This window comes from Diadema antillarum, unplaced genomic scaffold (genome assembly GCF_040938485.1).
Source record: "Diadema antillarum isolate AM-2024a unplaced genomic scaffold, OU_Dant_1.0 seq00000400_RagTag, whole genome shotgun sequence".
Lineage (NCBI taxonomy): Eukaryota > Metazoa > Echinodermata > Echinoidea > Diadematoida > Diadematidae > Diadema > Diadema antillarum.
This window is the reverse complement of record NW_027271391.1, coordinates 482,639-496,336: the sequence shown is the minus strand read 5'-3', so window position 1 is coordinate 496,336 and position 13,698 is coordinate 482,639. Positions and strand designations below refer to the sequence as shown.

The window sequence follows — 13,698 nt, the reverse complement described above, 5'->3', positions numbered from 1 at the left end:
GTTTCTCCTGTTAGACTTAAGATTGTAATCATTAATCTTTACAGTATGTGTCAACTGTGAGTGTATCATTTTACTGATCACTCTATTTATGTATATCTGTCTGTCAATCTGTCTGTTACATGTAGTTGCCATATTCCTTCATATCTTATTTCAATGAATGATTTAAAGAGATTAATTGTTTTTGCATGTATATTGCCAGTCAAAACCAAACTTGTTAATTGTACTATTACTCTTTTATTTTGGAAAATGACTGTCTGATTTTGAGCTTGTCCAATATTGATAGACAAAGGGATAAAGCACTTTGCATTATTTTTAATTGACTAGCCTTACAACCCTCAGGAGAAAAGTAGTATTCAGGATTTGTCTCTTAAAATTTCTGAAGAAGACTTTAAAAGTATTTTGGTCACCATGTATTCAGAATTCATGTACTCAGTACCAAACTGTTATGATAGTGCCTGACTCTCTTTTGTGTATGTTTTTTTGATGATGTGACTTACAGCACACCCGCTGATCTGAGTGGTTACATGAAGAATGACGGGCTGAAGTTTGATGGAAATTGGCAGGATAGAATGATTCTAAGGTAAGAAAAATCTTCATTTTGTTTGTCTGAAATGCATTGAAAAGCTTCCATGGTAATGATTATGATGCTGCACTCATTCTACGAGCAGTTTCGTGATCTCACCTTGGTGGCTTTTACCACCGATACCCTTCCAGAGTGACAAAATTCTAACTTGTACTGCCTTGTATTTTATGCATAGTAGGCTGCAAACTTTTGTCTAACTGACACACCTAGTTGAGCTCTTTGTTCAGTTCTGTGCGCACATTTCAGAACAAGACATCTCTCCTTGTTTTTGTACAGTATTTTGTCATTTATGTAATGTACAAACTTAATATACTAAAAGCCACATCTGTTTATTTCCTTTGCTATAGATCTGAAGTTACTTGGAATGTGTGTAAGTGTGCTTATACCATTAGTTGAGAACAGTTGAAGATTATTTGCATGCTACAAGTCATTGCATTAACTTACTTTTGCTTCTAAATTGGCAGTGTAAAGCACGTAGATGCTGTACAACTTTTTCTGGATTAGAAACTGACCTTGTGTGTATCTTCCTTCATCCCAATGCTCCCCTGATTTCCCAGGCACAAGTTTCTGAAGCTTCAGAAAGAGCAGAGAGCGAGGAGCGCGGCCGACCGCCGCCAGCTCCTAGAGCTGAGGCAGAGGCAGCGGAGGAAGGCCCTCCTGGGCCACCACTTCTGTTCGTCTGAGGGGCCCGATGGCCACCAGGCACAACGTAAGTGTCGTCACCCGTTGGTGTGCTGATCATCATCTTCTTCTTGTTTATCTTATATATTCTGTTTTTGTTTTTGTTTTGGAGTAGAATGTCTGGTTCTGCATAATTTTTCTTTTTGTATTTCCTTTTCTTTTCTTTTTGCCAGTCGGTTCTTTCTCTTGTTGTGAAAGTTATTTTCTGTGTTTGTGCTGTATCATATTGTGTTCTTTTATTCTGTAAACTGATATACAGACTAACTGCAAAACATCCCTTAGGCTGATAATGTTATTTTTTTTTTTACCGTATTGAAATAAAACAAGCAAACAAACTTGCAGTACCTTCGAGTTGCACAGCTTTACCAAAAAAGCTGTTGTGGATCAGTAGATAACATGCAGGATGCCCAATGGTTTTTTCTGTAGTTTGAGTCTGCTGGCTACAGTTGTGGTTCCCATAGGTATTCTAATTTATCCTCATTGTCTGGGCAATATCAGGAATATATGTCCCTTGGTTGTATGCAACCATGTGATTGTATCCTCAGACCACAAAAAATCAACCAAATGTAAATTCAAATAGCTGGGACTGGATTTTTGTTCATTTTCTGTAAAGAGAAAGTGAAAATACTACCCGCTATCTATTTTAGGTGATTTATGTGAAATATTCTTTTAATTTCATGTTTACGGTATTTTTGTTGTTGTTGCATGCATGTACTTTGGTGTGGACAGCAATTAAAAGATCAGGTTGGCTTGCTTGAAGATCTTTACAAAGTTTAAATTGCTCAAGACTTAAACGTAAAGCAATGGAGAAGTTAACAAATAAGATGCCGAAATACAAAATAGCAGTTCAGGATGCTGTTTTTTGAGAGCTCTTTGACTTGATTTTGATCCATTTCTTCTCCTACTTTTAATTCTGCCTTCCAGACTATGTGACCAGGTCCGACCCATCGCTCAATTCCGGCCAGCGCCTGCGGGCCAAGAGCGCCCCCGTGAGGCAGACCGCTGCGCGCTCTCAGTTGAAGCAGGAGACATACTCCCCGCCCATTCAGAGGAAGCAGGCATTCGTCGGCTCCCCGGATCGATGGCCGACCGATCAGCGGCAAGAGAGCCGGTCAAGTCACAGACAGGAAAGTCGGCTTGGTCAGCGGCCGAGCAGCCAGGCCAATTCCAGGCTAGGGTCAAGGTCCGGTCACCGCTCCAGTGAGACACCGGCCAGTCAGCACATGTCCAGTCACCATCAGTCCAGCCATCAGGGCAGTGGCCAGAAGGACCAGCAGAGGCCACACCAGGACCTGTCAGTGGACAGGCCTTATAGGTACTGGTCAGAATTTATTCCTCCCCCCCCCCCCCCCCCCTTTTGAGCTTTACTCCTGGCTTGTCCTGTATAAAACTGTTATTCACTTTGCTGTCAAAAATATTGAACGATTAAGGAAGCATTTGCAGTATAGAAGGCCAAGGAATGTGTACTTTGCCTGACTGGATTGTTACTGTTAGTTTGGTACTGGTAAAGATGATGAACATCATAGTCCTTTAGGTCTGTGTATCCATGTAGTTTCCAGACTTTCAGCTTTCAGCTTTCCGTGCAAGAACAAGCAACTTATCACACTCCAGAAGTATTTCCAAATACCTACCACGTAATGGCAGTTAAAAGCTGGCATTTAGGTGAGCCTCTGTGGTTTTTGTATTCTTGATTATTTTCTAGGTATAATTGCAGATTATTTGGCACTAAAACACCTTCATTCCATGTTTCTAGACAACTGAAACTTTTGAAAGTCAGGACATTCTTAGACTTGAAACAGGAATGGAATTATTTATAAAGTGACGTTGAGACAGTGTGCATGTCTGAAAACCCCTCTTTCTCTTTATCAATATCTCCCACTCTCTAATTATCTATCTTTATATTCCACATACTAAGAATCTTGCTATAGGATTGGTCAAGAGCTGATCACATGATAAAGCGTAGTTTTGCCCATCACATCACCTGAGAAGAACTAGGTCACTTGATAGTACACAGTGCAACGCACTTTCCCTTCAGTGTCGCGCGATGCGCGCAGCAAATTCATTGTTTTGTCATCTATAAAGACAGCTGTTTGTTTTGCTGATCTCTGGCAGTCCATACAGTCTTAACGCGAGATGAGTACACGCGAAATAAAAGTGCGTTGCACTGTGGACTATCATTTAACTAGGTCACTTGATAGTACACAGTGCAACGCACTTTCACTTCAGTGCGGAGCGGTGCGCGTAGCAAATTCATTGTTTTGTCATCTACGCGCACACGTAGCCTAAGCCCTAAGGATACCTAAAGACAGCTAAAACTGTTTCAGATGTGGAATTAATGGGAATTTCTAGGACCCTTGATGTGGAATATAAAGCAATTAATCAACTTTTAGTTTCAGGCAATGAGACAAACTATCACTTCCTCGGCGATCTGAATGTGTACGCTATCTTTCCTCAGCTTCGCTTCGGAAAGATAGCTACATCCAGATTGCCTCGAAAGTGATAGTTTGTCCCATCACCTTCACCAACGTTGATTATTTGCTTACTATCTATATATTGATCTATCAATCTATTTTTCTGTCTATTTGTCTTTCTGTCTATCTATCTATCTATCTATCTACCTATCTGTCTATCTATCTATATATCTATCTCTCTATCTATCTATCTATCTACACCTGTCTGACTCTCTATCTATCTATATATCTATCTATCTATCTCTCTATCTAACTGCCTCTCTATCTATCTGTCTATATATCTATCTATCTGTCTGTCTATCTATCTCTCTCTCTATCTATCTGTCTATCCATCTATGTATGTATGTATGTATGTATGTATGTATGTATGTATCTATCTATCTATCTATCTATCTTTCTCTCTCTATTTGCCTTTCTCTAATATTCATGAGTCAGATTCCGGTTAAATGAGTCTCCAGGGAGACAGACCCAGCTTCAGCAGGAAGTGTCAGCTGAAGATGTGATGAGCAGGGATGCCTCCTCAGGTCATCTCTTGGTCAAGAAGAAACAGTCGGCACGGTCCATACCAAGCAGACCAAGGTACATATGTATGGCTATTCAGTTATTATTCTATTTTAGAGACTGCCTATAATGATTGACAAGATGTGTCACTTTTTGGCTCACCTGAACCAAAAGCTTAATTAATCTATTGTGTTTGTGTGTTTGTTCATAGTCTGGTGTCTGTTGTGTATTGTCCTTGTTACATATTCATGTTCTTTTTCAAAACTCAATTTTCACCAAGCTTGGCCAGAAAAAATAAAAAAAAAATAAAAAGGTACTGGTTGTTGACAGGATCGTAGCCTGTTCAAAGGGCTAGTGGTGGGTATTGACAAAGCTCCGAAATTAAGTAATCTTCACCAATTTTCTTCTCCAGAACCAAAAGTAAAGTGAAGTTAATGCCAAAGTTCAATACATTACAACATGTAGTTTCAAGTTTTTTCATGGCAGATCTGGGGGCTGCCCCTTGTGGGGTTTAGCCATATTATAGACTTACGTATCAGGCTGGTAACTGCAAATGGGATAACTGAAACTCTTCAAGAGTGTTCAGGTGTCTGTTTAAGTGGTCAGTGACTTTTCCTCATCCATTTTTCTGGCCAAGTCTCTCCTACACATGTTTGAATTGCCTGTTCATGGTGGCCTATTTTCATCTTGTCGTTCTACAGACGATACGTCCTCATCACGCAGCCAGGCTCAGAGCCCCCCGTCATGACTCCGTCCTGCCTGGAGGAGCAGCTGCTGGCCAAGCGATTCCCAAAGATGTACAGGCGGTGGCAGCAGGTGGCGCCGCCCACTGTCAGTGAGCCGCAGGCGGATGGAGGACCGCAGCCTCCGCCCCAGCGCAAGAACTCCCTAAACTCTGCCTTCATCAATCGACTGCCAGGCAATGTCGATGCTGGTGGTACCCTCTTTTGAAGCTCACGGGAACATGTTTGTTCGTTTTAAGATCGTCCGACTTGTGTGTGCCTCGTAATCATTCCGTCCAAAGTTTCTCCAGCAGTGTCTTAATGACTGACAGCAGGCAGTGAATTTGTAATCCATATTTATCGTAATGTGTAGACACTTTTGGATCATCTTCACCGTTCTCGCTGTAAATGAAAGGTGTGTGTGTGAAATTCTTGATTATTTCAGAATCCGTTTCTCCCATTATAAGACAAGTGCTACTCAAAATGCAAACACAGTCAGTTTCTGCTCTGAAGGATCGTTTTGTGTCTATGGGGGACTCTTGTAGCACCAGTATTGTGAGCAGGCATTAAACTTTGTATGTAGACCACTAGATCTAAAAAATATCCTCTAAACTTTACGATTTAGAGATGATGATCAGTGCTTAAAGGCACTCAATCGTGGCGAGTGGTTTGTGCGGCATGGAGAGGAACGCAACACGCTGCCTCCCCCATTCTGTATCAAATGTAGTGACCCCGAATGAGAATAGCGCTGGCTCAATGGGTCAGCGAACAAAACGCTAGGCTACAAGAGAGCTCTCTGTGCTAATCTCCAACCCAAAATGGCTGTCCGAGCGAGCTTCCGAATGGACGCACACTCTCAGTGCGCATGCGCATGAAGAGAGGCCAAAAGAGCCACATGTCTTCTGGCCTCTCTCCTCCAATCACCGCAGCTCGCGGTGACAATATTTGTGTATGATGCGTACACACACACGCACACTCACGTCTTCTGGCCTCTCTCCTCCAATCACCGCAGCTCGCGGTGACAATGTTTGTGTATGATGCGTACACACACACGCACACACACACACGTGTCTCAGTGGCAGCATTGTCCCACACGTTTATGGATATAGCACCGAGTCTGGCATTGCGCAATTGCATGCACAAACTTCGGTCTTGCGGAGTTTACGTACCATTAGGGATGACGATCGGCTGCCTTTAAGTGTAAAGCTATCCAGTGAGATGCAAAGATTTGTGGTTGATAGACAGTTACAGAGCACATTATGTTTCTGCAGCTTTTCCTTGTTTTGTGTGTGTTTTTCATCTGTTGATTTGTAAGTGCTTTCCACTTGCACATGGAAATCTAATGTCTGTGTGTATCTTTTGGAATGAGCCCAATAGATGTGGAAAAGTTAACCTTTTGGTACCCAACGGAATAACATACACCTAGCAGAGATACTAGGTGTTTCAAAAAACATTTCCCACTTTTGATTCTTAATAATTCAAAAAATATATATCAAATAACACTGTCATTGATATGAGTGATACCTGAATAGTGTACAATTTGGTTGAAGGTGGTTTAAATATGGAAGCATAAATCAATTTCATGAAATTCATGATTAATTTCACAGTTAGGTTCCAGACTTTGCTCTATTTTTAACCCTCTGTACAAAATTTCACTTTGCACAGGGGTCAATGGGTGTGTATGGGAGTGTATGGTTAACACCCTGACAATAGTCCTGAACAATGGCCAGGGTTTGAATGCTTCATTATTTATTCATGGGAAATTCCACTATCACAACTAGTCTTTATTCAGCCTCTGGCAGTATCTGTGTAAAGTCAAACGCCTGTCGATACTGTCGTTGAGTCGCGAAATTACAATGAATACCTTCTGTTCTATCATAAACGTGGTGACAGGAAGCAAAGAAAATCAATTAGAGTATCCACACTTGTGTATATGGAGCCTTAAATAAATCTACTGTGAAACAAATCGCCCCAATGATAAATGCTGCTGAACTCTTTACCAAAAATGATCTCTTTTTATTGAAAAGGCAAAAATTTTGTCAGACTATTTAATTAGTAGACAGTTGTATTGAAATGAGGAACTGAAGATCATTTATTCTTATTTATATCCCAAATTTAGTGATATGTGAAGCAAAATTTGAAAATGAGTGCCAGCTGGAATGAAATGTGGTGTTTGCAAGCACTTTACCGTCCATGAATTCAGACTAGCAGTGCCCAGGGCAATCCACATGAATTATTGATTAAGCATTCATGTGCCAGGGAGCGCGAGACTGACGCCTAGTCAACAGGTGGTTCAGGCATGTCCATTGTTCAGGGCCATTGTCAGCACACACTCACATACACATCATTGGTTCCTGTGCGAAGTTCAATTTTTGTACAGAGGGTTAAAATTTGGCCAAAATCTGAAACCTTACTTCAAAATCAATCTTATATTTAATGAAACTGATTTATGCTTTCACGTCCAAATAATACCTCCAACCAAATTGTACACTATCCAGCTATTACTCATATCAATGACAGTTTTATTGGGTGAATAGTTTTTGAACTATTGATGATCAAAAGTGGGAAATGTTTTTTGAAACACCTAGTACATGTATGATTCTAAAGTAAAACAATTAACCAGTTTTCAGGTACTATCTTTATGCCTCCGCCACAAAGTGGCGCCGGAGGCATTATGTTTTCGGGTTGTCCGTCCTTCAGTCCGTCTGTCCTTCCGTCCATCCGTCCGTCCGTAATGCATTTTTGTGGACAGTGTAACTAAAAAACCGTTTGAGGTATCCTAATGAGACTTGGTATGTATATGCATGAGTGGATGAAGTTGTGCCGATCAACTTTTGAGTGCACTAGCTCAAGGCTAAAGGTCAAGGTCAAGGTCAAATGCTCAGAATTTCACTATTTTCCCATATATCTATGCAATGACTGAAGGTATTTTCTTGAAACTTAATGTATACATGTACTACCAGTAAAGATTCTCTGGTTGGAGTTTTGGGTCATAAGGTCATAGGTCAAGTGAAAATGTTAAAGTTTCACTTTTTTCTCCATATCTTGGATATCGTTCAAGGTATCTTCATGAAACATACTACATATGCATGTAATGACTGACAGTGATTATCTAGGGAATATTGGGGTCATGGGGTCAAAGGTCAGTAATAAAAGGTCAAGGTCAACTCTTTAAAAACATTTACCTTTTCCCTCATATTTATGCAATGCCTCAAGGATTTTTTGTTTAAACTTGGTGTATACACGTATTACCCAATAGAGATTCTCTGGGAAGATTTTTGCCATAAAGGTCAAAGGTCAGAGATCAAGTGAAAGTGCTGAATTTCACATTTTCCTCCATCTTTGAAGAGGCTTAAGGTACCATTGTGAAACTTAATGCATGTTCTGCCTGACAGTGATTCTCTTGGGAATTTTAGGGTCATGGGGTCAAAGGTCAAGGGTCAAAGGCCGGGTTAAAATGCTAACAATTTGCTATTTAAAACAAATTATACTTTTTTCCCATACCTTGACAGTGAGTCAATACATAAACTTTTAAAAGTGTCAAAAGTCAAGTAAAAGTCCTAAAATCCACAAATACATGCTCTGTTAGAAAATACAGCCATTCATCCAATTAAACCTAGTTCAAGGATCTGAACATTCAACATAGTTGGGACAAACATGTCATTCTATTATTTTGCCAATTATGTGAAACTGTCATCACACATTGTCACGATGTACTATAGACCTGTTAGGAGAATCGTGCTTTATGGCAGAGGCATACCAGTTGCTGTAGCGAAACTTTTTAGTTTTGTAAATGAAACACAATTTTCACCATCAAAACATCGTACAAGTCCTGATTGGCTAAAAATTAGACTCCCTATATATACAGTCTCTAGTAGTTCTTTGCTTAGAATGTGATGAGTTGTCCAAAATATTTTTTGGCATTATTTCTTCCATTCTAATTGCTCACAAAATTCATTCATGAATGAAAATTTTGTATGATTTTTACCCACTGTGTGAGCTTTCTTACCATATACTGACAACAGACAACAACTGTAATATGACTTTCCAAAATCTATATGAAAAATATTGCAAGCATTGATTTAGGTACATCATGGGGCCCATATCTGTTCTTTTTTAGATGTGTGCAACAGCATGTAATCTTGAACTCTTGTGTGTGGTTATTTTTTGCACATGAGTTTATGTTTTGGTGTGATTGTTTTCTTCTCTAGTATTTTGATTGTGTTTCTTGAAGAACTTTATACTTGTATATCTACACCTGTCTATAGGCTATGCACTTTTAAAGTGATCATATAGTTTTGGTAGAGACCTAACTTCAGGTTTCTAACATTTGTTGGTGAGATAATGAGAAACCTCTTATGAAATATGAAAGAGCAAGTAACTCCAAGAGGAATTCAATGTTTATTATTTGATGAAAATTGGTTTTTAAATGGCTGAGATATCCAAAACAGACCATCCCTAATAAAAAGTTGGACCCACCTTTTATTACAATCGCTTTGTTTTCTCTGTTGTTGGATATCTAAGACATTCCACAACCGATTTTCATCAAATAAATTTTGAATTCCTCTTAGAATGATAGAATCTGTGCTATTTCATACGTGGTTTCTTTGTATCTCGCAAAAAATTAAAAGCCTTATCCTCATCTCTACCATTACTACATGGTATATTCCTTTTCAGACTCGTGCTTGATGAAATTTGTCCCTTTTTTAATATACTTTGTGGCTGAAAATTCTTGAGGAGTAGGAAGAGGTGTTTGCCCTGAATCTATCAATAATTCATGAACGTATACACAAATATAACTGCAGCTGAAATTATAGTGAAAACGCATTTCAATAATAAATATGATTGATATAGTAGGGAAGATTCAAATTTAGATGTATGCATAGGCTGATTTCCCAAAGAATTTGCCTCACGTTCTTTGTCTTTACCTGTAATATTTTCCTCTTGTAAGAATAGAAATTGCATGAGAAATGAGTATACATATGAGTTCAAAAAGTATATGTACATGTATAATATGATGTTTTATTATCCTTCTCTGTGAGCATTTTAAACATGCATTTGTGTATTTTTGTATATATTGTGTGATTCAGAAGTTTATTGCACATGAAACAATATTTTGATGGTGGCTGAATCAAACCAAATAGTCTTTCATGAGGTAGATGTCTAACACTACTGCAAGTGCACTTTGTACTCTAATAATTTAATGCAGGGTGCTTCACAGGCAATAAATTGTATCCACTCTTAACTGCAGTCTGCCTGAATTGTGGTGATGAACTTTGTATCAGTCATAATGAATTGCTTGCTCTGATTATGATGGCATGGTGTGGTTGTGACCAGATGCACGGTGGAGTGGTGTTGGGGAGATGGTTGTCGGGCAATTACTGTATACGCCAAATATTTCGTGAGGTTTTTATTTTTGTGAATTTCGCAACCTGGGATGCTATTCACGAATGTAAAAACATGTGAAAATCTTAACTCTCATTCTGACATAAATGTCATATACATGCATACATTTCTTCTCTCTGTACTGTATCAAGATCTCGAATATAACCACTCACAAAATTGTTGGGGAGTCCGATTCGTGAAAAATTACACTTGCTAAATATATGGCGTATACAGTACCCCCTGGACAATTACCCCAGACCCTTCTAATAACCCCAACCCCTACTCTAATCTTTACTATAACCTTATCACTAACCAGTATTTGGGGAGGGGGGGGGGGGGGAGATCCATACTTGTCCTTGATTTATAAGTAATCTTTCTCACTTGATATGCCATTTGACCATATCCTAATTGTAAGACTGCAGTTGGAAAAAAGTACAGACAGTGACGTCCCCCCTAAATCTGAAATCGATGTGAGTATGAATATCACTAGCTCATCTTAGGGCCCATTGCCATAGAAATTTATGTTCAGAAGCAAAACTCAAGGAAATCCTGTACTGATGACCATCATTCTGGCACTTAAAAACAAGGGTGCTCGCTGCCCATGGAGTTGCATTTGATTTCATGCTGTTGACTGTCAAGATGCAAACAAACTTTCAAGAGTTGGACGCTCCTTTACTCTGGAATTATGAGTGTGTGCGTGCACGCGCGCGCGCGCGCGTGTGTGTGTGTGTATGATTGTGGTTGTGTATTTGTGTATAATTTGAATGCAATCAATGAAGATTATTGAAAAACTTTGGGCGGCCATTTTGGTAATGTGATTGTGATGTCATGCATGGAGTGCTGTAGGTTTGTTAAATTGTTGTTCATTGCTCTTGATAAAGATGGTTGTCTCACAGATTGTACTTTTCCCCATTCCTCAAAATACTTGGAGAGAACCAACAATGGCAGCCAAGTAATGATTGCCATGGCGCCAGTACCATTAGAGACATTTCAAATTAATTCTCCCTCCCCCCCTCAAAAAAAAAAAAAAATACAGGAAAACAGAACAACTGAAAATGATATACAAATTCAAAACAGGTGTCAAACGTATATATATATATATATATATATATATATATATATATATATAGATAGATAGATAGATAGATAGATGGATACTGTATATATATACACTATATATATATATATATATATATATATATATATATATATATATATATATATATATATATATATATATGTATATATATATACACTCAGCAAAAAAAAGTAAGTTCCCCCCTAACATTTTTGGATATATCTCAAAAAGTATTTTACAGATGTTCATAATTCGAACGGGAATGGATAGGGAATTTCATTACTCATAACATGAATGGCATATCATTGCCACCTGATATCATTATTGGTGTAAAAAATCGCATTTTATGTCAAAATGCATGGGAAAAAAGTTGCACTTTAGGCCATAGAGAGCATATTGTATACATTTCCTATGTAAGTTATCAAATGATCTTTTTAAATTGTGTAATTCTCAGGAATTTCTTCAGGTACAATGTGCTTCCCTATTAAACAGATGTTATGCATACTTTTTGAACAATAGGCCTTCTCAATATGAAAATATTGGTAGAAGCCATGTGATTTGTAATTCCAATTCAGGTTGATCACATTAATGTGCCTGTGGGCATTTTGCATCATGCCCTCAAGTTGTAGATCAGTTTGCTGAGGGAAATGGCATCGAGCGTATGGAGTGGCCTGCAAGATCCCCTGACTGTAATCCAGTAGAGAATCTTTGGGATATCATTAAGTGGAAAGCGAGCAAGAAGTTGAAAGATGACACTTCACTGCTAGAATTTCAGCGCATCTTGCAGAGAGCATAGACCAACATTGAGCGGCGCCAAGTACAAACTTTAGTTAACAGTTTGAGGAGGAGATGGCGGCTGGTCATTTCGGGTGGTGGACATATCAATTATCAAATACTTCACTATATGCTCATGAAAAGAAAGAGATAGGGAAATATGCAATAACCCATGCTTAAATGTTCAGAATCATGAGTGATTGTTTGATTATTTGTGTAAAAGTCATTGCAAATCACTAAAGTGCAACTTTTGTTTCCATACATTTTGACACAAAATGCATTTTTTCACACCAATAATGATATCTGGTGGCAATGATTTTCCACTCATGTTATGAGTAATAAAATTCTTTATCCATTTCCGTTTGAATCATGAAAATCGGTTGAATACTTTTTGAGATATATCCACAAATGCTAGGGGGGAACTTACTTTTTTTGCTGAGTGTATATATATATATATATATATATATATATATATATATATATATATATACACCCACACACACGGTCATACACATACACTCAGAAAAAAAACCCACTTTTTTCAAATTCATATTTCTCATAGAATTATTGTCTAAAATTTGATGTTTTTAACACCATATTAAAGCAAATTTAAGTCAAGAGACGCTTAACCCTCTCCATGGCAGAGCTTTTAAGACAGTGAGTGGAAGGCTATTGGGCTGTCTGTGCCAATCGACACTCGTAAAATAAAGCACACTAAAGGGGTTATGAAGTGTTTTTATTTGCGACTCTCAATGTTAGAGTGATGCGTGTGTGTGTATTTCTGTCTCTATCTCATTTAGTCCTTCCCTCTTGCACTTTTCCCCTTCAGTTGCCCCTCCCCCTCCCTCTCTCTCTCTCTCTCTCTCTCTCTCCCTCTCTCTCTCTCTCTCTCTTCATTTTCTCTCCCTCTATGTTTTAGTTTTCTCTCTTCATTCTACATTGCGGATACATCTGCAGAAATAATCTGAACAATGAAAACGATTCGTTACTTTCTTATGAAAATATCTTTAATCTTGTCATTCAAAAAATATCTTGAAAAATAAGTCTCTTTGCAGATTTCTAAGGTGAAAAGATCGTCCTTAGTTATTTAGATTTCATCGAAATGCATCTCATATTCAAAGCTTGCAGTGATCAGTTCCCTTTTCATCACATGTAAGGCCCGAGTTATCGGGAATTCATGTCTTTTGATCTCGTGGGTTTACTGATTAATTCTAACGAGTTACACACTCATATATACTTTGTACAGTAAAATACATTGTATATTCCTTCCTAGTCCTTACAAGGTATACGAGGAATGACTTCGCATATGATCATAATCTCTTATTTATTTATTTGTTTATTCTTTAAGAGTCGTGATATTCGAAGCTTTACATTTTACCCAGTAACCACTTGTTGGTTTCCTTAATTTCTGATTCCTATGAGTTCAGGAATAACCTTCTTACACAGACTTACAACAATCGTACTCGTGTACACATTTATGTTTACTATGTACAATGACCGCAT

The 13,698-nt window shown here is 38.4% G+C and overlaps 1 protein-coding gene across 1 annotated transcript in view; it reads left to right on the top strand.

Moving 5' to 3' along the window:
- Positions 1 to 5,187, top strand: part of LOC139732135 (uncharacterized) — a 108,245-nt gene extending 103,058 nt beyond the window's left edge. Inside the window, exons 31-35 of the mRNA XM_071643009.1 lie at positions 500 to 580; positions 1,141 to 1,292; positions 2,189 to 2,579; positions 4,171 to 4,314; positions 4,938 to 5,187. Coding sequence (XP_071499110.1) covers positions 500 to 580; positions 1,141 to 1,292; positions 2,189 to 2,579; positions 4,171 to 4,314; positions 4,938 to 5,187 — 1,018 coding nt within the window. The remainder of the gene's footprint in view (positions 1 to 499; positions 581 to 1,140; positions 1,293 to 2,188; positions 2,580 to 4,170; positions 4,315 to 4,937) is intronic.
- Positions 5,188 to 13,698: the final 8,511 nt, after the last annotated feature.